We start from the raw sequence: 24,529 nt of genomic DNA, 5'->3' as shown, positions 1-24,529 counted from the left end.
GTTACTGATGTAGTGAATACAATTAAAAAGTAAATCTAGAAAATATATATACATATCAATATACATATTTCATTGATATAGCACAATTGTCAGGTGATTTCTTTTGTATCTAAATAATAGAGTATACCTTGGGGAAGGAGAGAGAAACGCTTGTGACAGAGGCATTTATTTTGTTGGAAAAAGGTTAACAATTCAGTCCAATAGTCTTCAGATTTGTGCAGTAAGGCTCTTTGATAAATAATAAGACATCAAATAACAATAAAAAATTCACTGTAAATCTCCTTTGTGCTGACTGCGTACGTGTTTAATATCAGTTTCAAAATGTGATGAGAATGGTGCAATGTTGTCTGTTTACTTCAGTGGAAAAGAAACCTGTTGTGGTCCAGCTTGCTGTTTTTCTATATTAAACAAAAATCTTTCTTTCAACTTTGCTTTGTAGCAAAATCAAGCAAAAATGTGGGTTGCATTAAAAAAAAAGCTATTAGTAGGAGGTAAGAAATCACCTGAGGCAGAGTTTGGGATGTCAATGATTTGGCTTATATTTAGGGATAAGAACCTGGAGATTCTGCCACAGATTGTCCCTACATATTGGAAAAGAGAAGATTACTGTTTTATTTACACTAAATAATATGATTGAGAATGAATTGAGCTATAATGAGGCACGCTGAATCATTAATTTACCTATACTTTCAGGAAAACCTGTTAAGTTCAGAGGATGAACAAAAATAAGACTAAATTTTGTGGAAGTAGAGCAGGGATGTTGTTTTACAAATGTAATTCACCAATTTGAATTTGTTTTATTTATATGCCTGACAAAATATTTTGTTGAAGGAGATGTTTATGCAATTTATTATGTTAATTTCCAGTTGCAGTGTGAACAATATATACAGCTTTAGAAAGTCCTGTCAAATACATCCAGGTATATCTAACCATGAAATTGTTAGCGAATATACTGTAAGCGGTTCCTGAGAAAGGGTTGAAGTGTTGGGCCCTTTTTTATCTTCAGATTCACATTTACTGTTCTTACTCTCCGTTAATAGGTAGCATAGATCAGTCAGTGTTAAAGGACTTGCCTCCTGAGCTCCTGGCAGAAATTGAATCCACCATGCCACTTTGTGAACGTGTGAAAATGAACAAGCGCAAACGTAGCACAGTTAATGAGAAACCAAAATATGCTGAAATCAGTTCTGATGAAGACAATGACAGTGAAGAAGCTTTTGAATGTAAGTAGTACATCCTTCTGTTTCTACTGCTATTATTTAAGTTGGTTGGGAATGGAGAGGATTGTCACAAATTTCAGACATCTTAATCTAGCTTTTAGCCACAGTGGCTGTTGAAATTCTTAAATATGAAGTAATGTAAATTAAGAAAATCTTGCACAGTAATTATATGCTTTAAGGTAATCTAGGTTCATTACATACAGTCAAGAGATCTGGCCATCATTCTAAAAAATTCAGTGAGGACATCTGATTTAAAAATGAATTAGAATATTTCTTAAAGGATACTGTAGAACTGAATTAAAATGAGACAAAATGATGAAGAGAATGGAAAATTTTACACTTAATAGATTCGTATTGTTTCAAATATCTATTTCAGAATTTGCTGTCTAAAATTAAACTTTAAAAAATATGAAGGAGTGGTTGTTATAGAACATAAGTTTCTTTGAGCATCTCATTCCATTAAATGATGAGAAATTAAAATTATGTATAAAATTAATAGTATTTTTGAAATGTTATTAAAGCTTACATTTTTTTATTCAATTGCTCTACAAAGTTTACTTAGAAGTAGATAAAATGTCTAAATGTGAATAGCTGTTCCCATGTTCATATTTTTTGCCTTGCAGAGCCAACACAACTGTAATACATTTTCTTTTATCATGCAGCATTGATAAAATGGTCAATTTAAATTTCTGCTGGAAAGTGATATTGGAAGTTACTTTTCTTATAGAGACATAGCTGGGGCCAGAATTCTTCTTACAGAATTTAAATTGCTACTGATTATCTATAAACTGTGGAGACAGAATTCATCTGCCTCCACAAAGTACTGTCTCACGAGGGGAAAAATGAATCAGTTAAGATGTGTGAAGTCTTTTTCCATAAAACACTTATTTCTTTAACCAATCCACTCACTTCAGGTAACCCAGATAGCCCTCCCTTTCTTCAGTTGCAGTTAACTCTCAACCAGTTTAGAACTGAAACTGTTTAGTAGCTCAGGCATCATGAACATGACTGTACTGCCTCCAGAAGCAAGTCTGATTCAGAAGCAGTACAGCTCAAAGCCTAAGCTAAGTTACTACTTTAAAGTCTTGAACCACTTCTTTGCAGAAATTTCATATTGTTTTCAGCAGTGGAAGCCCTCTAGTGTGCAGTGCAGAGTAGCACCTCACGTTCAATATTTTTTTTTATTTGTACTTAGCACGGGCTGTCCATTGGCTATATTCTGGTATGTATAATATCTTTCCTATTCTTCTCAATAAACTGGGGTTGTGGAAATTCCATGTCAGTTCTGTTCCAGTTCTGTATAAATGCTTGGAGCCATTTTGCTCAGAAACAACCCTGTACACATTCATACCTCTCTAAACTTCAGGAGAGTTTGGTAGAAACACATACAGATGTAAGGGCTGTTATATACCAGTTCACAAGAATAATATACTCTGCTAGTCTAGAATGTAATGTTTTGGAGACATTTTGATCTTCACAGCACAGTCTGTATTAGACATCTCTTTGCTAGCCCCAGTTATCCTGTTACATTAAATAGTAGAGACTTTCATGGATGAAGCTACGTCCTCATCCATATCGTTTTCCTATTACTTCTTAGCACCCTCTCCCCTTAAAGATGCATGAGACGATCTTTGAAAATAACAGAGAACTCAGTTCCCCTCCCCCGATATCTTATTTCCACTAAATCTCTGTTTCTATAGAGAACGTTTATCCCAATTTCTTCAACACTGATTTCTGCTGTGCCTTTTGGTCCTTACTGAAAACTGGTTATAACAACTTTCAGTGGTGTATACATACTGTTTAGCTTGGAATTGTGACTGCAGCTTTCTCCTTTACACTGAATTCACTGCAATATATATTTCAAGACAATTTTTTGGGGGTGTCTTGGCAAAACAGAATATCTTTAAGCAGCTAGATTGCTAAGTCTCATTGGAACTTCCTGTGTGATAGGCAAAGCAAACACTGAATTGTAACATGGATGCCTATTAATAGACCCAATTACATAACTGAAGAAATTATCTCAATGTTCTCTTATGAAAGGAAAGGATGAAAATTATTTTATTTTGTTCTATTCTCCTTTGTTTAAAAGGACAAGTGCCCTTTAAACTTATATTTTAAGTGTTTGCTGTTGTCTTTGGCGATTTCAGGCATGGTTTTCATGTAATTCAAATTGAATTGTTAAAATAATGCCATAACAGAACTTTATATAATGGTTTTAGTGTTCACTTGTTTTATGGAACATTTATATGCTAATGTTTAACTTGTAAATGTATAATTTTGAGCTATTGAAAATAGAATTTTTATACTTAAAATGAAAATGCATTTCATTTCTAGCTTCTCGAAAAAGACATAAAAAGGATAGAGATGAAGCTTGGGAATATGAAGAACATGACAGAAGAAGTTCTGGTGACCACAGGAGAAGTGGTCATTATCATGAAGGAAGGAGGACTTCTGGTAGTGGCCGTTACCGTAATCGTAGTCCCGATGACTCTGATATGGATGATTATTCTCCTCCTCCTAGTCTCAGTGAGGGTAACTGATCATTATCCTTTAAAAATACACTAGTATTATGAAAACAATATGTTTTTTTTAATAATTTGAACATTTTAAAATGCTTTAAAAAGCATCTTTATATGCAGTATTTAATACAAGCATGAGAAATGTAAATAATCCTTTATTTCAGTTCCAGAAAGTATTTGTTTCACTCTTTATTCTCTAATTAGTGGCTAGAAAAATGAAGAAAAAAGAAAAACAAAAGAAAAGGAAAGCTTATGAACCTAAACTAACACCTGAAGGTAACTTTAGAAGACTTATTTTCTTCAGTTTGGATTTTATGTATTTTATATAAAAATAATTATATATACTTTTTTTTTTTTTTCCCACCAGAAATTATGGATTCTTCAACTTTTAAAAGGTTTACTGCTTCAATGGAAAATATTTTGGAAAATCTGGAAGACATGGATTTCACAGCTTTTGGTAATATGTCAGAAATTTTCAAAATGCTTCCCCTAATTAGAAATACAAGAAACACTAAAAAAATTGCATCTCAGTATTTTCAGACTTCCTTCTTTCTGATTTAATTGTCTGTGATACATGCTAGGGTATATTGTGTTTATATGGCTTCCACCTTGAGTAGCAGGAGCCTTTACCTTTACAATTTCACTTGCTACTAGAGGAAGATGATCTTCCTTCCTCCTTCCTGCAAAATCCAAAAGGGTCATAAATCATAATGAGAGAAATAATAGTCTACTAGAGTGCATCTGCTGTGGCCTTGCCACAGTGCTTGTACACTTATGGCTGAGACACTGAATCTATGTGTACTCCTTATCCCTTTCACTGGAAAATCGTCCAGCTTAGTGTCAGTGTCCAGTAAAGTAGTTCAGGTTGACCAAGATGACTATCAATTGAAATGGATGATGGAGCATTTGTATAATTTCTTTCCTACCATCTTTGTCACAGTATTAGAACAAGGGGAGGAACCTAATAAACAAATGACTAGTTTTTAAAGTAATCATGTCTACACCCTTGGATTTAAAAGTGAAACATATTACGAACCAATGATTTCAGTGTCTTCTAATGTCATGTGTTTTTTTTTTTTTGTAAGGGCAATTGTGATTAGAACACAGTGTATCCCAAGATATATGTGTTTTTCATCTATTATTCTGACCAAGATTTGAATTTCAGAATTAGAACTACAATCATTTAAGATTTGTTTTACTGAAATGAGGGTGGTACTTAATGAAAGAACTGCAATAAATGGGTTTGCTTTTTCATCTTAGCTGTAAATAGTGGCTTCTTTGAAGTCTTATTAGAAATGTGACAATTTTTTTTATTTCATTTTTTTAAGGCGATGATGATGAGATTCCACAGGAATTGCTACTGGGAAAACATCAGCTTAGCGAGTTGGGTAGTGAATCTGCAAAAATCAAGGCAATGGGCATTATGGACAAGGTACATCTTCATAGTCTTTACATCTTTTGAACATTTAATTTTGTTAAATATACAAAAAGCACATATCTAGTGTAATAACATTCAGTGTCAGCAGTGACTGAGAGCACAATGTACCAATATGTAACACAAATGTCTGAGCAGTAAAATCTAAAATTATTAATCTATTTTCACAAAAGCACATCAATCTATAGTCTTTGTTCCTTACAGCTAGTGTTAAGCAACCACAGTAAAACAGACCTTACCGGAAAAGTCAAAAAATCCACCCTTTCTAATATAATGTCAGTGCATTGTAAATATATGATGTTCATCTAGCATCATACTGAATTGCCTATTTGTACCCTCTCTCCAGAAAACCCTTTCAAAGTTAAAAGATTTAATGACCCAGGTGATAAGATTCATTTTCTGTAGACTACATGCTGTGGTTTCTTTGTCATACTCTTCCTGACTTTGGTTCAAGGGAATTTTCTATGCTGGTGCAAACTGTTGGTATCACACCTCTAGGAACAATGTTCTTGCTTTCCTTATCTTCCTAGAACTCTTGGCTTAGGGCAGTCTTATGTTACACTCTTAACTCTGCCTGCTCTTGACCACTTACTATGTTTATGAAATGTCTGTGAAGCCACTTATTATACAAGTCACTCCGAAGGATATTCTTTAACCCAAGATTTAGGTATTCTTCCTGGCCTTTTCTTCAGTCCTCCCTACCTTCATTTGTAGGATATTTTCAACCTGAGTATTTTGCCTTCTTGATAGTTCTCACCCTTAACCTTTATTCCTTAATTTTTGTACATACATGTGTACATAAACTCAGAAATGTGTTGCTTGTAAAGGTGAGCACCACTATTATCTGTATGAGTGAAACTGGTTCTTCTGGAGTTCAGCATATTCTACAGATTATTTGATTGTAATTCTGTAGAACATCAGTAAGCGAGTTTGAGTTACTTTTTTTCAACATGCTAATTTTTCAAAGTTAACAAGATTACTAAGAATACATTTCCTCTGTATTAGCACTCAAATATCAATTAATTTTGTTTCTGTTTGTCCATAAGGTTTGGATTTTCTTCTAAGTTCTATATGGTCAGCTAGAATTAGTGATTCATATTTGGTTTTGGTAAATTTCAATTTCTAGAATCAAGAGTGTATAACTATACATTATTTGCAGATATGCAGTTTTAAACCTATTCCTATGGATTTGGTTGAAAAATGCAGTTTGATTGCAATCTTAGAACGTATTTCACTAGTTTGGTTATTATCAGCATTCTCAGTCGTGCTGTGTCAGAAACTGACAAGTCAAGATCCGATCCTTATCTCAAAAGTGCTTACGATTTAAGTTTAATGCTGGAATTACATAACATTTTCTATCCTTCATCCATGGACATCTTTTCAGCAATTTGGAAGCTTTTGTGTGTCTACAGTTGCTTGATTTGTTTTCTTGTTTTAGCTTTCAACAGATAAAACGGTAAAGGTCCTGAATATTTTGGAGAAGAATATCCAAGATGGATCAAAGCTTTCTACGTTACTTAACCATGTGAGTTTCAAATTAGATCATTTCATACCACTGTTCAGCATAGGGTTTTCTTCACTTGAGTCCCATTTAATGATAATTTCAAATACTGTGCATGTGTGTGAAAGGAATTTCTGATTTTATATGTATATGATTAACAGACTGTCAAATTTTAAGATTAGAATTAAAATTCAATTGATTATATTCTTTCAGTACTAAACATTTTACTACAGTATTGTTAACAAACAGATGTATTGGGAGTAATCAAGTTGTCTCTTGACTTAATTTTAAATATTATTGTTTCATCCTTAAATATTTGTGGTAACTGGTATAACTTGCACCAGTGGAAATTTCTTTGCTAGTTGTCCATAAAACTTCCCTTACACAGTAGAAGAAAGTACAGCTTTCATGCAGAGCATATTCTTCCCCCGAGCATTAAGAACTGAGGAGGCATTTTAAATCATAGAATATCCTGAGTTGGAAGGATCATCAAGTCCAACTCCTAACTCCACACAGGACTACCTAAAAAATAAGTTTCACTATACAGTTCTGAATGTCTTTAGCAATATGAAAATAAGTGAAAAGGTGATGGTTTTCCTGCTCTGTTGCAATATGGTTGAGCCTTTTTGCCAGTGCTTTTAAAGTGATATTTTTCTTTTAGCTTTCTGTAGTAAAACTCAAGTTTACTAAGCACTTATTGAAATTTTCCCATGATTGCAATTCAGAGACAAAGCTTCAATTAAAAAAAGAAGCAATCTTTAGCCAAACAAGTTTTAGATTTTTCTTAAAACCTATTAAATGTAATTTAGATCGTTATGGCAAAGAAACCTTCTGCTAAGGAGTAAATTTATACTATTTTTACAGTGCAGTGAAGATAACCTACCTCCATGTCAGGGTATTATTCAAAGGCAAAATGCACTTGCAGATTCTTTTTATTTCCAAGATTAATGAGCAAGAAAATAGAAAGGTTTTAAAACTAATTGTTTGTATTTTTAAAGCCTCCTTTGTGCAAGATACAAATAACTTAAATTTCTTGCATGGAATAGTTTTACAGGGATCTCTTGATTTGCAGGTGTCTGTTGATTTTTTTTATATATATATATTTTACCATATATGTAATGCACTGCAATACTTTTAGATTCAAGGGAAAAAAGTTGATAAGGTTAGAAATTAGTGTTTTACCAACCCCTTATTTTTACAAGGAAAGCCAACAGCATACTCATAATTAGCCTCTTGTTTGTTTGTTTTTATAACTTGCACAAACACAGAAATACAGAATTATGTACCCAGTGCTAAAACTTAAATGGTCATATTTGATAAGACATAGTTTAAACCCATAGGTAATAGATGAGTCAGTCTGTGGAGAAAGTCGTCTTCTCATTAATTTCATGTGATTTATAAGTCTTATTTTGTGAGAATTCCCTCTAGTGGTGAAAATTAGACTTGCCAAAGCAGCAAACAGCATACATAGAGCACTAAGGAAAATGTTAGAGGAAAATGTTAATGTTCAGATTTTGCCTAAGGTACATCAGTCTTAAGTAGAGAATGTTGCAATCTTCATAGTGCTTACCATTGATATATATTAAAATGTTACTGTTATATTGTACTTGGTAAGGATAAAAATTTGCCTCTTTGTTCACACTATCCTGCTTTTCTTGCCTGTTACAGAACAATGACACTGAAGATGAGGAGAGATTATGGAGAGATCTTATTATGGAGAGAGTGACAAAATCTGCTGATGCTTGTCTTACTGCTATCAATATTATGACATCGCCAAATATGCCTAAAGCCGTATATATTGAGGATGTAATAGAAAGAGTTATTCAATACACAAAATTTCATTTGCAGAACACTCTCTATCCTCAATATGACCCTGTATATAGACTGGATCCTCATGGTGGTTAGTATGCTCAGAGATTTTGAAAAATCTTTTCACATTATATTTATCATAGAATGGTTTGGTTTGGAAGGGGCCTTTAAGATAATCTAATTCCAACCCCCCTGCCACAGGCAGGGACACCTTCCACTAGACCATGTTGCTCAAAGCCCCATCCAACCTGGCCTTGAACACTTCCACAGATGGGGCATCCACAGCTTCTCTGGGCAACCTGTTCCAGTGCCTCACCACCCTCTGAGTGAAGAATTTTTTCCTTATATCTAATCTAAATCTACCCTCTTTTAGTTTAAAACCATTACTCCTTTTCCTATCACTGCACTGCCTGATCAGGAGTCCCTCCCCAGCTTTCCTGTAGGCCCTCTTTAGGTACTGGAAGGCTGCTATAAGGTCTCCCCGGAGCCTTCTCTTCTCCAGGCTGAACAACGCCAACTCTCTCAGCCTGTCTTCATAGGAGAGGTGTTCCAGCCCCTTGATCATCTTTGTGGCCTTTCTCTGAACTCGTTCTAATACATCCATGTCCTTCTTGTGCTGGGGGCCCCAGAGCTGAACACAGTATTCCAGTTGGGGTCTCAAATGAGCAGAGTAGAGGAGGAGAATCACCTCCCCCGACCTGCTGCCCACGCTTCTTTTGATGCAGCTCAGGATATGGTTGGCTTTCTGGACTGCAAGCACACACTGCTGGCTCATGTTGAGCGTCTCATCAACCAACACCCCCAGGTCCTTCTCATCAGGGCTGATCTCAATTATGTTTTCCTTTTTTTTAATCTACTGTATGATGATACAAGTTATATGACTTCCCTGAATATTTCTATATGCAGCTCTTATACTGATAGTTCTCTAATAAAACATACAACATCTGAGTTAATGTTTTCTGTTATTTTGAGGATGATGAAATGTAGAGAAAAATAACAATGACTTAAGTGCATCCCCTAAATAACTTAGTCGCATTAATTTTTAGGTTTACTGCAATAACTATAGTGCCATTTAGACCAAACTATTTAGAAGTGTGTCTGAAGTTTGCCTTGTGCATATAGTTATTATATGTATGAAAAAGTCACTTTATAGTCATAATCTCTGTTTATGTAATGATTTATTTCAGTGAAAATTATTTTGCATTTAGCATTTTGTTGTCTTTTGTATATATATAATCAGATGTGGGTGTCCAACTTCAAGAACTGTTTTAAAAATTTTGGATCTAGAATTCAGAACAATTATGAAAAATTAATGTCATATGAAATCCTTGCTTTCCAGCTGTTGCTACTATTTTTTTTTTTCTGTAAACAGTTGTATTCACAATGCTGTCATGTAATTGTTAGGGGGACATTTTTTGAGAAAACGATCATCTTTCTAGTATTTGATGCAACTGAAACATTGAAAAAATTAATGAAAATAATTTTGATTTTTTAGGTGGTGTTTTAAGTTCAAAAGCAAAACGCGCTAAGTGTTCCACCCACAAGCAAAGAGTTATAGTGATGTTGTATAACAAAGTTTGTGAGATTGTCAGCAGTTTGTCAGAGTTGCTAGAGATACAGCTTCTTACTGATACAACTATTCTTCAGGTAAGTTTTATCAGAAGAATTTCTGTCTGAGAATGTTGTGGGATTTTTGTTTTATTTTTTATTTTTTCCCAGAGGGACTGTAAAGTGTGATTATGTCAATGACATGAAATATAAAATCGGTACAAACTTTTTTAACGGTTAACATTAGACTGACTAGTCTGTTGTGTAGTATGTTATCTTCCTGTTCTCTTCTGCAGGAAAAGAACACCTCATGTTTAAATATTTAATGGTATTTATTGTACACCTAAGAAAAAGTTTAACCTAATTGTATTAAATTTGCAAATAATATGAAGTAATGTGTTGTTGAATACCTTATCTACTGAATGAATAATCTGCTTGTAAAATTGCATGAATATCAGTTTGCCTGTCAAATATACTTAGAATACTTTCTGCCCATTCATAGGTATCATCTATGGGAATAACACCTTTCTTTGTAGAAAATGTCAGTGAGCTACAGTTATGTGCCATCAAATTAGTGACTGCAGTAAGTAATTTTTAATTTGTGATTTCATGGTCCTGTACATCCAAAAGTTATTAGGACATTTACGTAGGCTGTATTTTTGCTGGTGGACAATTAGAGCTCAAGTTTTTGCAGTTCGGTATCATAATCTAGGAACAGTATTAAATCTACCTGAGCTTCTCCTATTTGCAGAGGAGGTTTCTTCTTCTATAGGAAGCCTACTTAAGCAAGGAACTTAATTATGGTTATGTGGTTTAAAGTATAAACACAAACCCCTTTCTCTTACCTGTTCTTTCTTGTGTAAGAAATCTTAGCAATATGATTTTCCACATTTCCTTCGTTAAGATTTGAATTTATGCAATGGAATAAGCTATACAACAGCAGGATACTTTTATAATAGAATAAATTATTTTCCTTGGAAGAGGTAGGTATATGAAAAATTCATGAATCAAATAAAATATTACTTCAGGAAAAATGCAGTGCAACATATATGTGCTTGTTCAAGTGGACGTTTTCCATCTTTGTAAGGATGATATGCTCCAGTATTTATAAAAGGAATTCTGCCTAAACAAAAAGAAGCAAAGCCTACAACCGTGACCCCATAAATTAAAAGAATCTTTCATGTCAGGCAAATATTAAAGACTAAGATATGAAGTAACTATTTGACTTTCTTATATGGCATATTTCTACCACTGACAGAAATCTTTAAAATATATCGTATTTTTAAGAGATATTCCACATTTATGTTGTTAGAAGATTTTAAAAATATTTATTTGAAAAAGTTTTTATATATTTTATACATAAATGCTTGCTTTGAAAAAACAAAGTAATACATTAAAAACAAGGTGTGCATTGTGTCATGTGAAGTGTATGTTACTATATATAACTTTTAAAAATAAATTTAACAAACAGTATCTAATGTAACAATAAATAATTTTTTAACAATCCTGTGACTGTTAAATAGGTGTTCTCCAGGTATGAAAAACATAGACAGCTAATACTGGAAGAAATTTTCACTTCCCTTGCGAGACTACCAACTAGCAAGAGGAGTTTGAGAAACTTCAGGTAATTTCTGGCATAGATTGCTAACTTATAGATGTAAGCACTTACAGTTTTGTACATGTGGGATTTTAGGTTTCAGCATTAACATCTCTTAAAAAATCTGCAACTTTACAAGCTGGTTGATATTTCAAAATCTCTATAGTGAGAGTAGAGTTTCCTGACAAATGTATCTTGTAATAGTCACCGTTTCTTATGCCATCATATTTATGTTTGGTTACAAAAATGATTGAAATATCTTGTTACTCTTCTCACTAAGCATGTAAACGAGTGCAATGTTAGTGTGCATTCAAAGGGGTTTTTGTTGCAAAATTCATTCTGTTTATATGAAGCTATTGAATTCATTGCTAAAACTTAATAGGAGAATTCTGGGTGAATTTCTTTGAGGACATACTCAGAGCACTCTTTCCAGGAATACAAATTAATACTCCTTTGAATGAGTTTCATTTAGGAACTGCTCAGTTTACTTTGTGTTTTAAGTGCTTCAGCTGGACTTCAGTGCATCTTCTAAATAATAGATTCAGGTCCAATCTGGGAAAGAATCTGACCTGAACTGGAATTCAGTTAAAATTGGGGTTGGAAGCTTTAAATGATTCTAAAACATTTGTTGTTGTTGTTGGCATCGCTTTAGTTCCTTGCTTGCATGCAGCTTTCCCCTGGAGACAGACAAATGCCAATGAAATAGGTTAGCTGATCCAGGGTGGATAAACAGGAAAATATCCAGTGAAATAAATGCACTGGGACTTTTAAGTAGAATTCAGTGACCCTAATGTGTAACATGAGTGTTTATGCCTAATATTTTGTGACATTTTGATTACAATCATCAGACATCTAGCAAATAGGAATGTGGTAGGCATAGTAACATAACTGGTAGATACCCTCTTTGAATTAGGATCTTTGCCAGAAGGAAGTCACCATCTCGATCCCACAGTGGCTACACTATTCATCTATAGAATTCTAGTTCTGGTCTGTTAAAGGGCATTTCCTATCTGTGGCTACTATCATGAAGGGGACAGCTTTAAAAAAAAATTGATATGAAAAGATTTTCTGTAGATTCTCAGCTACTGAGCTTCACAGATATTCTGATAGTCATCTGTGGGCTATTTCAGTTCATTTCTCCTACCTAAGAATAATACTTACTGTTTTTGTTAGAAACAATCTTTCACTTCATAAGAGAGAAGCAAATGAATAAATAAATGTCTAGAACACAGATTTCTATCTGTGGTAAAAAAATTCCTAAATTTAAAAATCATTTAGGACCAAAAATAATTGTTTTGTTTTATTTTAGTGTTAATGCTGTCCTTTTCATATTAACAGGTTAAATAGCAGTGACACTGATGGAGAGCCTATGTATATTCAAATGGTAACAGCACTAGTTCTGCAGCTTATTCAATGTGTTGTGCACTTACCATCAGCAGAAAAAGATTCTAATTCAGAGGAGGAATTGAACAAAAAAGTAAGGAAGATATTTTTAAAGAGACTTTTTTTATTTTTTTTTTGTGCAGGTATGACTGTGTGCTTGTGGGTATAATGTTTTTTGATGGTGCTCTAGTAATCAGACAATGTAATTTTGTCTGCCATAATTATTTGATGCATGACAAATGTTGATCTGGAAATCATATTTCTGTGTATGCTAAAATGTTAGACTAATAAATCTTGTTATTTTTAGGTGGATCAAGATGTGCTTATTACTAACTCATACGAAACAGCCATGAGAACAGCACAAAACTTCCTTTCTATTTTCCTTAAGAAGTAAGTACTCTTACATTCTTCAGTATATTGATGAAACCATCTCTGAATAAAGTCTGTCACACCTCGAGACAAACCTAATTACTTCACAATGCTAAATACCAACCAATAAAGTTACTTATAACAATGTACTTTGTAGTTCCCTAAGAGAGTTTCCTCTCTGGACAAAACTTTTATGGCACAGAAATTCTGCAGGGAGTTCTTTATACATTTAAGAATCTGTCTGATAGTTTATGTAGGATCCTTTTATCAGGTGTCTGTTACTCATCTGAAGCACAAAAGAGGAGGCTGAATAAATATTTAAGTGGTGAAACCAGATTCATTCAGTCATCAAAATGACTAAAACTCTAAAATCACATTAACTAAAGTTAGGAATGTTAATAGCTGAACAGAAATATATATAAATATATATATATATACACACACACCTGAATAATCAAAATCAGCTTTTTTTAGAAAAAGTCCTGAGGTTTTTATCGTGTTAATTTCCACCGTTAAGCTGAGAAGCTGTTTAGAGATCTAGCCATTTCTCTGCATACCTCTGGTATCGTTAAAGACATTAGGAACGTCATATGTAAGTGAAACACTATCAGGTATGTTACCTTTGAATTTTACATTCTGATTTTAACCTTGAAGAGCATAATACTGAGATATCATTCTGAGATAAGTTGGACCAGACTTAAAGAGTCTAGACTCAATACCTCCTAAATACAGGACTACAGCTTGAGGTTCAGAATTTTTTTTACCTACCTTGTTCATCCTCTTCATTCAGACTTTAACTCAAAACAATAAATGAAAAAGCTTAGAGGGAAAAAATACTACTATCCTGGATTAGCTGCTTTCCCTGCAGTGAAAAATTAGTGATAAATGTTTGAATTATTTGTCCTTAACTGGATAAAATTATTTTTCTGCTAATATTCCATTTTTTTTTCTTTTAGAATTGCATAAAACATTTTTTTTTCCTGGTTAAACATAGGATTACTTTTGTTTATATCAGAAGAAAAGCTTAAATGGATCTTAAATTTGCTTACATAATACATTTTCTTCTAAACAGGTGTGGTAGTAAACAAGGGGAAGAAGATTATAGGCCACTGTTTGAGAACTTCATTCAAGATCTTCTTTCCACGGTCAATAAACCAGAATGGCCAGCTGCAGAGTTGCTCCTTAGCTTATTAGGAAGGCTATTGGTAAGGGATTCTTGTTTTTAACTATGAAGACTTATTTCAGTTTCAGCTATTAGAGGAATACATTCTGATAGTTGATGCATACATGCAGTGTTTTAAGGATTTTCTTATGTGTATCACTATTACGTAATACATAAATACTAAAATTTAGGTCAGAGGATGATTGATACACAACTTGGAAAAGGTCACAGTATCACAGATTTCTAGGTTGGAAGAGACCTCAAGATCATCGAGTCCAACCTCCGACCTAACACTAAGTACTCCACTAAACCATATCGCTAAGCTCTACATCTAAACGTCTTTTAAAGACCTCCAGGGATGGTGACTCCACCACCTCCCTGGGCAGCCCATTCCAATGCTTAATAACCCTTTCGGTAAAGAAGTACTTCCTAACATCCAACCTAAAACTCCCCTGTCGCAACTTTCGCCCATTCCCCCTCGTCCTGTCACCAGGCACGTAGGAGAACAGACCAACCCCCACCTCTCTACAGCCTCCTTTAAGGTAACTGTAGAGAGCGATGAGGTCGCCCCTGAGCCTCCTCTTCTCCAGGCTGAACAAGCCCAGCTCCCTCAGCCGCTCCTCGTAAGACTTGTTCTCCAGACCCCTCACCAGCTTGGTCGCCCTTCTCTGGACTCGCTCGAGCACGTCCATGTCCTTCCTGTAGCGAGGGGCCCAAAACTGAACACAGTACTCGAGGTAAGGCCTCACCAGAGCCGAGTACAGGGGCACAATCACTTCCCTAGACCTGCTGGCCACACTGCTTCTTATACAGGCCAGGATGCTGTTGGCCTTCTTGGCCACCTGGGCACACTGCTGGCTCATATTCAGCCGACTATCAACCAGTACTCCCAGGTCCTTCTCTGCCAGGCAGCTTTCCAGCCACTCATCTCCCAGCCTGTAGCTCTGCTTGGGGTTGTTGCGCCCCAGGTGCAGGACCCGGCACTTGGCCTTGTTGAACTTCATACAGTTGACCTCAGCCCATCGCTCCAGCCTATCCAGATCCTCCTGCAGAGCCTTCCTGCCCTTGAGCAGATCGACACACGCACTTAGCTTGGTGTCATCTGCAAACTTACTGAGGGTGCACTGGACGCCCTCATCCAGATCATCGATAAAGATATTAAAGAGGACCGGCCCCAGTACCGAGCCCTGGGGGACACCACTAGTGACCAGCCTCCAACCAGATTTGACTCCATTCACCACAACTCTCTGGGCCCGGCTATCCAGCCAGTTTCTAACCCAGCGAAGCGTACGCCAGTCCAAGCCCCGAGCAGCCAGTTTCTTGAGGAGAATGTTGTGGGGAACTGTGTCAAAAGCCTTACTGAGGTCAAGGTAAACCACATCCACAGCCTTTCCCTCATCCACCAAGCGCGTCACTTGGTCATAGAAGGAGATCAGGTTCGTCAAGCAGGACCTGCCTTTCATAAACCCATGCTGACTGGGCCTGATCGCCTGCTTGCCCTGCAAGTGCCGCGTGATGACCCTCAAGATAATCTGCTCCATGAGCTTTCCTGGCACTGAGGTCAAACTGACAGGCCTATAGTTCCCCGGGTCTGCCCTGCAGCCCTTCTTATAGATGGGCGCCACATTGGCTAGCCGCCAGTCAACCGGGACCTCCCCCGATAGCCAGGACTGCTGATAAATGATGGAAAGCGGCTCGGCCAGCTCCTCCGCCAGTTCTTTCAGTACCCTCGGGTGCATCCCACCCAGCCCCATCGACTTGCGCACATCCAAGCTCCGTAGCAGGTCGCCAACCATTTCCTCATGGATAGCGAAGGCCACATCCTGCTCCCCATCCCCTTCCACCAGCTCAAGGCACTGGGTATCCAGAGAACAACTGGTCTTGCCGCTAAAGACTGAGGCAAAGGTGGCATTAAGCACCTCAGCCTTTTCCTCATCCTTAGTAACTAGGTTTCCCCTCGCATCCAGTAAAGGATGGAGATTCTCCTTAGTCCTCCGTTTCGCGTTGATATATTTGTAAAAGGATTTTTTGTTGTCTTTAACGGCAGAAGCCAGGTTGAGCTCCAGATGAGCTTTGGCCTTTCTAATTTTCTCCCTGCACAGCCTCGCTACATCCTTGTAGTCCTCCTCAGTGGCCCGCCCTTTTTTCCAAAGATTATAAACCCTCTTTTTTCTGCTAAGCACAAGCCGCAACTCTCTGTTGAGCCAGGCCGGTCTTCTTCCACGCCGGCTCATCTTTGGGCACGTGGGGACGGACCGCTCCTGTGCCATCACGATTTCCTTCTTGAGGAGCGCCCAGCCTTCCTGGACTCCTCTGCCCTTCAGAACCGCCTCCCAAGGGACTCGGCCAACCAGCGTCCTGAGCAGCTCAAAGTCAGCCCTCCGGAAGTCCAAGACAGCAGTTTTACTGGTCCCCTTCCTGGCCTCGCCAAGAATAGAGAACTCTACCATTTCGTGGTCACTCTGCTCAAGACAGCTTTCGACCACCACATCTCCCACCAGTCCTTCTCTGTTTGTGAAGAGAAGGTCTAGCGTGGCACCACCCCTGGTAGGTTCACTGACCAGCTGCGTCAGGAAGCTATCTCCCACGCTCTCCAGAAACCTCCTAGACTGCTTTCTCTGTGCCGTGTTGTGTTTCCAGGATATGTCCGGGAAGTTGAAGTCCCCCACGAGGACAAGCGCCGACGATTTTGCAACTTCTGTCAGTTGCCTATAAAACTCCTCATCCATCTCCTCATCCTGGTTCGGCGGTCTATAACAGACCCCGACCAGGAAGCTAGCCTTGCCGGCCTTCCCGCGGATCCTAACCCACAGGGATTCAACCTTATCATTCCCAGCCTGGAGTTCCACAACATCAAAAGATTCTCTAATGTAGAGAGCCACGCCACCACCCCCTCTGTGCTGCCTGTCCCTCCTGAAGAGCCGATAGCCAGGCATTGCAGCACTCCAGTCGTGGGAGCGGTCCCACCACGTCTCCGTGATGGCAACCAAGTCATAGCCTGCCTGCTGCACAATGGCTTCCAGCTCCTCCTGTTTGTTACCCATGCTGCGTGCATTAGTGTAGATGCACTTCAGCTGGGCCATCGCCTTCTTCCCCGGCCTAGCCATTGTTTCCCCCGGCACAGCTCCAACAAGCCTTGTTTGAGCCCCGTCCCCCTTCTTACCTAGTTTAAAGCTCTCTCTATGAGCCCCGCCAGCTCCTGGCCTAGGATCCGTTTTCCCCTTGGAGATAGGGACCCGTCTGGGGCCATCAGGCCAGGTGCCGAGTAAAGCTTCCCATGGTGTAAAAACCCAAAATTTCTGTGCTGGCACCAGCCTCTGAGCCACCTATTAACCACATGAGCTTTCCGCGTCCTCTCCGTGCCTCTCCCTTCCCCGGTAGGGATAGACAAAAACACCACCTGCACTCCCGCTCCCTCCACCAATCGTCCTAGCCCCCTATAGTCCTGTTTGATAGCCTTGAGGCTTCTCTTTTCAACATCGTCACTGCCAGCCTGGACTATCAAAAGCGGGTAATAGTCAGAGGGGCAAACCAGGTTTGGAAGCTTCCTGGTAACGTCTCTGACCCTGGCCCCAGGGAGGCAGCAGACTTCCCTATGTGTGGGGTCAGGCCGACAAATAGGGCCCTCCGTTCCCCTGAGGAGGGAGTCGCCCACAACAATCACCCTTCTTTCTTTCTTGGTGGAGGCAGTCCTGAGGCATGGAGTCAACTTCCTCACCTCAGGCATCCTCCTGGGTAGGCTTCCTACCTCATCCTCACCCACGGGTCTCTCTAGCTCCAGGGCCTCAAACCTATTGTTCAAGGGCACCTGGGAAGGCGGCACCGGAAGGGGAGGGCATCTCCTGCGAGGTCGAGCAGGGACCTGTCTCCATTCCTCCTCAACTCGCAGGTCCCCTCCCTCTGCCCGATGGTGACAGGGCAGGGGGTCCACCCCCCTTTGGAGCATCTCACCCTGGTCCCTCTCCCTCCGGTCCTGCAGGGAGTCGCTCCACCAGTTTATCTCCCGCTCGCACTCCCTGATATCCCTCAACCTCTGCACCTCCTCCTTGAGTTCTGCCACCATGCGGACCAGGTTGTCCACCTGCTCGCACCTCACGCAAGCAGTCTCTCTGCCTCCCGCCGATGGCAGCAAGAGGCTCAGACACTCCCCGCATCCGGAGACCTGAACTGCCGCATGTTTGGACGGGCAGTCGGTCTGGGTGTGTACTGACTTCCTAGAGAAAGCACCGTGCCTGGTGGAGACCATTGCAGCCCAGCTGACGGGAGAGTGCCGTTAGAGGAGTTGTCCCTATGGGCGGGTGTGACCGCTCCGCCCTTCCTGCCTGCGCTAACTGCCGCGTCACTCCCTGGTCGCTGTGCTCCTGGTCGCTCGCGCTCCCTAAGGGCTGCCTTTGAACGGCCGGGGGAGGAGCTGTCGCTGACGCTGCTGGCCCCGCCTACGCCTCGTCAGCCTCCCTCACGAGGGCTGCCGGTGCCTGGCGGCTCCCTCACGTAGGCTCGATGCCCGAAAAATAGCCCTGCCTGTCCCGATCCCGCGCTCCGCTGCAGCACGCGTCTGCCCCGGAGCCGGTCGCCTCGTATGTATACTCTTTCTCACAGAAGTCCACTTCTACACTTCCATGACATTTTTCACATTAAAAAAGTGCCATTTTATACCATCTAGTAAATGCAAATATTTGTTCAGATTAAAGTCATATAGTTGTAATTGCTCATGTTAAATATCCTCTCTGGACTATTCATTTAGCACAGAACCTGAAAACAATTAAGTAGATTGCTTTTATACAAATAATAGTACATTTACTTATGGAATGTGAAATGTTACAGAATGTGAACGTTTTTGCTAACATATTCTTAGAGAGTTGTTTTTTGGTATTACACAGTAATTTACACAGTAATTTAACCTGTTTCTTGGAAAAATATTTTATGGTCCTGTTGCTGATAAAAATGTAGCTTTCATTATATTTGTGTGAATAATGAGAAATGTATATTATGGTGGTTAATATCTCTGTTATTGCAAAGGATATCTCCTGTACTAGACATCTAGTTTACTTTATGAAAGTATATATTTAAAGAAAACTAACAGGCATATTTGTAGAGAGATTGTGTATATGTGGTGTAATAGTAAATGACATAATTTTGTAGTGTATGGAAGTTAGAATTTTTAATAAGTTTAAACAGTGTCTTGTGAGAAGAATGAAGAAAGGTTGAGAAAGTTGGGGTTGTTTAGCCTAGAGAAGAGAAGGCTCTAGGGAGACCTTATAGTGAACTTCCAGTATTTAAAGGGGACCTACAGGAAAGATTGGGGCAGACTTTTTATCAGGGAGTGTATCGACAGGATAAGGGGTAATGGTTTTAAACTACAAGGATGATCAAAGGGCTGGAACACCTCTCCTATGAAGACAGGCTGAGAGAGTTGGCGTTGTTCAGCCTGGAGAAGAGAAGGCTCCGGGGAGACCTTATAGCAGCCTTCCAGTACCTAAAGAGGGCCTACAGGAAAGCTGGGGAGGGACTCCTGATCAGGCAGTGCAGTGATAGGGCAAGGAGTAATGGTTTTAAACTAAAGGAGGGTAGATTTAGATTAGATATAAGGAAGAAATTGTCTACTCAGAGGGTGGTGAGGCACTGGAACAGGTTGCCCAGAGAAGCTGTGGATGTCCCATCCCTGGAAGTGTTCAAGGCCAGGTCGGATGGGGCTTTGAGCAACCTGGTCTAGTGGAAGGTGTCCCTGCCTGTGGCAGGGGGGTTGGAATTAGATGTTCTTTAAGGTCCCTTCCAACCTATGATTCTATGAGTCTCAGTTGCATAAATACATAATTTAAAAACATATATATTCTTCTTTTCTTAGGTTCACCAGTTCAGTAACAAATCAACAGAAATGGCTTTAAGAGTTGCATCACTTGACTATCTTGGAACTGTAGCTGCAAGACTGAGGAAAGATGCAGTCACTAGCAAAATGGATCAAGGGCCTATAGCCAGAATCCTCAAACAGGTGTGTGAGAGATCCCATGCCAGCTGGATTGAGATATATCCATTCAGATATTTGAAAATTATAAAGATTTGTTTAAAACAAAAACAAATAAAAACATCTCCACCAAAAAAATGGCATGTGGAGAATCAGTTTTCATTGTTCAGATTTCTGAATCGAATGCATTCTATTTATAAGTATCACATATTTTAGTTGATTGCTGTCTTTCTTTCACCATCTCCCTCATGATCATATTAAGTGGTTAATTACAGTGGTAAAACCAGTTTTATTCTGACGGTACAGAGAAAATAATGGAGCAACTGTTGAATTCTATCTTAAGAGGCATTAAAATTATATATGTATGTATGCATTTGCTGTCACAAAATGGTAATGGGGCTTATGGCACTCATATACAGGCTTTAGAGAAGACTGAGGGGAGATCTCGTTAATGTATATAAATATCTGAGGGGAGGGTGTCGAGAGGATGGAGCCAGTCTCTTTTCAGTTGTGCCCAGCGACAGGGCGAGAGGCAACGGGCACAAACTGAAGCACAGGAGGTTCCGGCTCAATATGAGGGGGCACTTCTTTACTGTGAGGGTGACAGAGCACTGGAACAGGTTTTCCAGAGAGGTTGTGGAGTCTCCTTCTCTGGCGATATTTAAAACCCACCTGGATGCCATCCTGCGCAACGTGCTCTAGGTGATTCTGCTCAGCAGGGGGGTTGGAGTAGATGATCTTCAGAGGTCCCTTCCAACCTCGTCCATTCTGTGATTTAGAGAGTTAAACTCTTAAGCCTGTAAGGTTAGGTTTTACGTGACATAGCTGGTATTGCTTTGCTTTTTTTTTTTTTTTTTTCCTGAACTTGTACATATATCTCATTAGAGAATGTACATTTGCATTTCTGCTAATGCAGATTATCAAAATGTCTTCAAATCTGCAAGGGCAGCAACAGTTATCAAAGTGATGCATGTTTTTGAGCTCTTTACAGCACATAGTTTGATGAGAAAATCATCAGGTCTTATGTGTCCTTTTAAAAATATGGAGTTGCACATTTCTTATGGAGCCTATAGGTTTCTTTTTGAACTACTAACTACTATCAGAACGATTGGATCTGAAGTTAAATAGTCATATCAAATTCATTTTATCCAAATTTACCTTTCAGTTACCTAAAAAAGACTCCAGATTTATTGCATGTATTTCAAGATGACTGTTACAGATTTATGCTGGAGGAAAAACTTCAAAAATTTACAGGCATTCAAATAAAGAGTCAAAGCTCATCTAGTCCTTTCTGAGTCTGATAATTGCCATAAGTTTGTTCGATTAGTATATTGTACTATATATAGTATCAAATCTTTATGTTCCTGGTTTAATATAATTTTTACATTTATGTGGATTATAATTCTCTTCCATTGGCAGTGATTCTGACAATTCTCCATCAGACTTTGTAGGGAAATATTTTAGAAGGATCCCTTTCTCTTTTCTTATCTCTGGAAGTTAAAATGGTATTGAAAGATATTCCAGAAAAATACATATGAATATGGTGACCTGAATTTTTATTTTTTTAACAGAATTGGGCAGTAGCTAGGCCATTGGCATTTGCAGAAAATAAAATTGCTTTGGGCAATTGAGTGCTAAAAGCATTTTTTTCAGATATTCAGTAAGCGTAGCATCAATGATGGTAGACAGTACCATCCATGCATTGTGGAAGGTATAAATTATACAGTACCATTAGTCAGGGTAAACAGTGTGTTGTTTATAAATGATTTGTAACATAAGAACAAATAACTACTTGGAAAGGTGTACATGACAACTAAGCTTCACTTTGTTGTTCAGATGGCAAGAAAATAAGAAGATGCATTGGCAGACATATTCAGATCTAGTCATCAGGAAGAACTTAAATTATTGCTTCCGTTCAGAAATGGACTTACACTTCTACAGATTGTTCTTTCCTGATGAATTGAATACGTACACTCTTATTAGATGTTTCCTTCTACCCTCTGATATCGTTACTACGGTATGCCCCAGTGACTGATGGATGCTTATAGTTTTCTACTGTGGTTTTGACTCTTGACCCATATAATTAGATTTAGGAGAAAATCTCTTCTGTTTTGACTTTTTTAAACAGTGCATATTTTTTATTGAAATCTGTCATAGATTGACAAGTTGATTTGAACACTTATGCATGCCTTTCATTAATTTATCTCTTTATACTCTGATCTTCTGGACTTGTAACTGTACATTTTTCTACTTGCTGATGTTTGCAAGCAATATTATGTGCTGCATTTGTGGCATGATTGCCAATTTGTGCTGTTCATGCTGAAGTTGATGCTTATAAGTTGTGAATTTTGTTGCTGAAGAAGCTTAAGCCAGAAATTATTCTGCTTTTATTATCAATATTGAATATGATTGGTTGCAGGCTTTTTTTCCCTGTTTGTTCTGTGTTTTTTACTTGCTCGAAAATACTTAAGCAATTAGAATTCATCAAGCATCTTTTTTTTTTTTCCCCCACCCCATTATCTACAAAATTTAACATTGGTCAAAGGCTGGACTTTTAAATCATAATTTGCATATATATTACAAATGTATGTCAATGAACCTATATCAGTATTATGTGCATTGTAGACATACATGTTTTAAACTCTTGAATTAATTCATTTTGGGGAAAAAAGAAAAACATTTTACTGCTGTAATATCAGCAACTACAAGGACCTGCATATTTCAGTATAATACAAAGGAAAAAAGGTGTGTTGGTTTTCTTTTTATGCTGTCTTGTAAGTATTGAGAAAGTTAGTTTCTGACTAATGAACAAGTTCATTGATACTGATTTATTCTCTGTAATCCCTGTTTGGGAGAAGTACATTGTCTGTTGGTCAGATATAAGATTGTTGTTCCATTTACATAGGCTAGAACTATTTAAGAGATCAGGATATACCTATTTCCTGTAAGAATAGCCTCTTAGAAAAAAATACGTTCTCTTCTTAACATTCATACAGTTTAGTTATTTACAATTGTGATACACTAGCATGTCTCATATTACAGTTTTGTATGTAAGATGCTTTTTGTGCATCTTAAAAGTGCTTGACAGAAAAATTAATATTATCCTCTTCTGTAGATAGGCTTTATGTAGTAGGTGGCTTTTTTTTTTTTTAATAAACGGTGTGTTTGTTCACAAGCCTTTTTAACTGACAGAAACTTAATTTAATTTCAGAGAACATGATTCTTTAATGCTAGAGTACAAAGGTGTTTGGGGACAACCTCTGTAAGTTCTTCTTTCCTAGATGGATTGAGCAAACTTGCTGCACTTTCTCTGTATAGGTGCTTTATCCCTGAAAACACATATACCAAATATTTTTACAAAGGGATAAGTTATTTCTTTGTGTTTCCCATACCTTTCTACTGTTGTCTGTATTTTCATATTCCTTTTCATTTGACTTTTGTTTTGCCTTTTATCCCTTGTTCACCCGAGAAGTCACTGTTTCAGTGTTTTATTATTAGTGAGAAAACTAACAATGATTTTTAAAGATTAAACTTTGTGTCAGTCTGTGTCTGATTTCAGCCTTTTTTTTTTCTCACAGAGGATCTTAATGCAAGTTCATAGAAGGAAAATTAATCAAATCAGTCAATCTGTTTTAAAACCAGTCTTATGCTTCTTTTAATCTTTTTTTTAGACTTTGGAATCACCAAGTCTAATTTGATTCAGTTTGTATGCACTTTACAGGTAATTGTTTAAAAATTGTTAATGTTCTGCGATTATCAAAACAACTAACTTCACTGTATTTTAAATGTGGACGTACAGATTGTCAAATGGTAATTACCACTGAGCAATATTCTGTTTTATAACTATGTCCTGACAGGTTTCAGGAGGAGAAGATGAAATTCAACAGCTACAAAAGGCTTTGCTAGATTATCTCGATGAGAACACAGAAACCGATGCATCATTAGTGGTAAATTTCAGCTTTCTAATAGCGAGTGTATATAAAAATAATTTCAATAACGTCTACTGAATAAAATTACTTTCAGT

At 38.0% G+C, this 24,529-nt stretch overlaps 1 protein-coding gene across 2 annotated transcripts in view; it reads left to right on the top strand.

Annotated features, from left to right (window-relative positions):
• The window catches only part of LOC308184709 (nipped-B-like protein), a 107,577-nt gene that overhangs the window by 57,301 nt on the left and 25,747 nt on the right, over window positions 1-24,529 (top strand). For both annotated transcript variants that reach the window (XM_080572040.1, XM_080572039.1), the window contains 15 exons: window positions 1,041-1,223; window positions 3,555-3,752; window positions 3,944-4,015; window positions 4,107-4,196; window positions 5,068-5,171; window positions 6,613-6,699; window positions 8,344-8,575; window positions 9,980-10,131; window positions 10,535-10,615; window positions 11,556-11,656; window positions 12,968-13,106; window positions 13,320-13,402; window positions 14,454-14,586; window positions 20,389-20,532; window positions 24,363-24,452. In XM_080572040.1, the coding sequence (XP_080428166.1) occupies window positions 1,041-1,223; window positions 3,555-3,752; window positions 3,944-4,015; window positions 4,107-4,196; window positions 5,068-5,171; window positions 6,613-6,699; window positions 8,344-8,575; window positions 9,980-10,131; window positions 10,535-10,615; window positions 11,556-11,656; window positions 12,968-13,106; window positions 13,320-13,402; window positions 14,454-14,586; window positions 20,389-20,532; window positions 24,363-24,452 (1,889 nt within the window). The remainder of the gene's footprint in view (window positions 1-1,040; window positions 1,224-3,554; window positions 3,753-3,943; window positions 4,016-4,106; window positions 4,197-5,067; window positions 5,172-6,612; window positions 6,700-8,343; window positions 8,576-9,979; window positions 10,132-10,534; window positions 10,616-11,555; window positions 11,657-12,967; window positions 13,107-13,319; window positions 13,403-14,453; window positions 14,587-20,388; window positions 20,533-24,362; window positions 24,453-24,529) is intronic.

Source organism: Anser brachyrhynchus, assembly GCF_964034855.1.
Source record: "Anser brachyrhynchus genome assembly, chromosome: W".
Taxonomy (NCBI): Eukaryota; Metazoa; Chordata; class Aves; order Anseriformes; family Anatidae; genus Anser; species Anser brachyrhynchus.
This window is presented reverse-complemented; position numbering and strand designations above follow the sequence as displayed.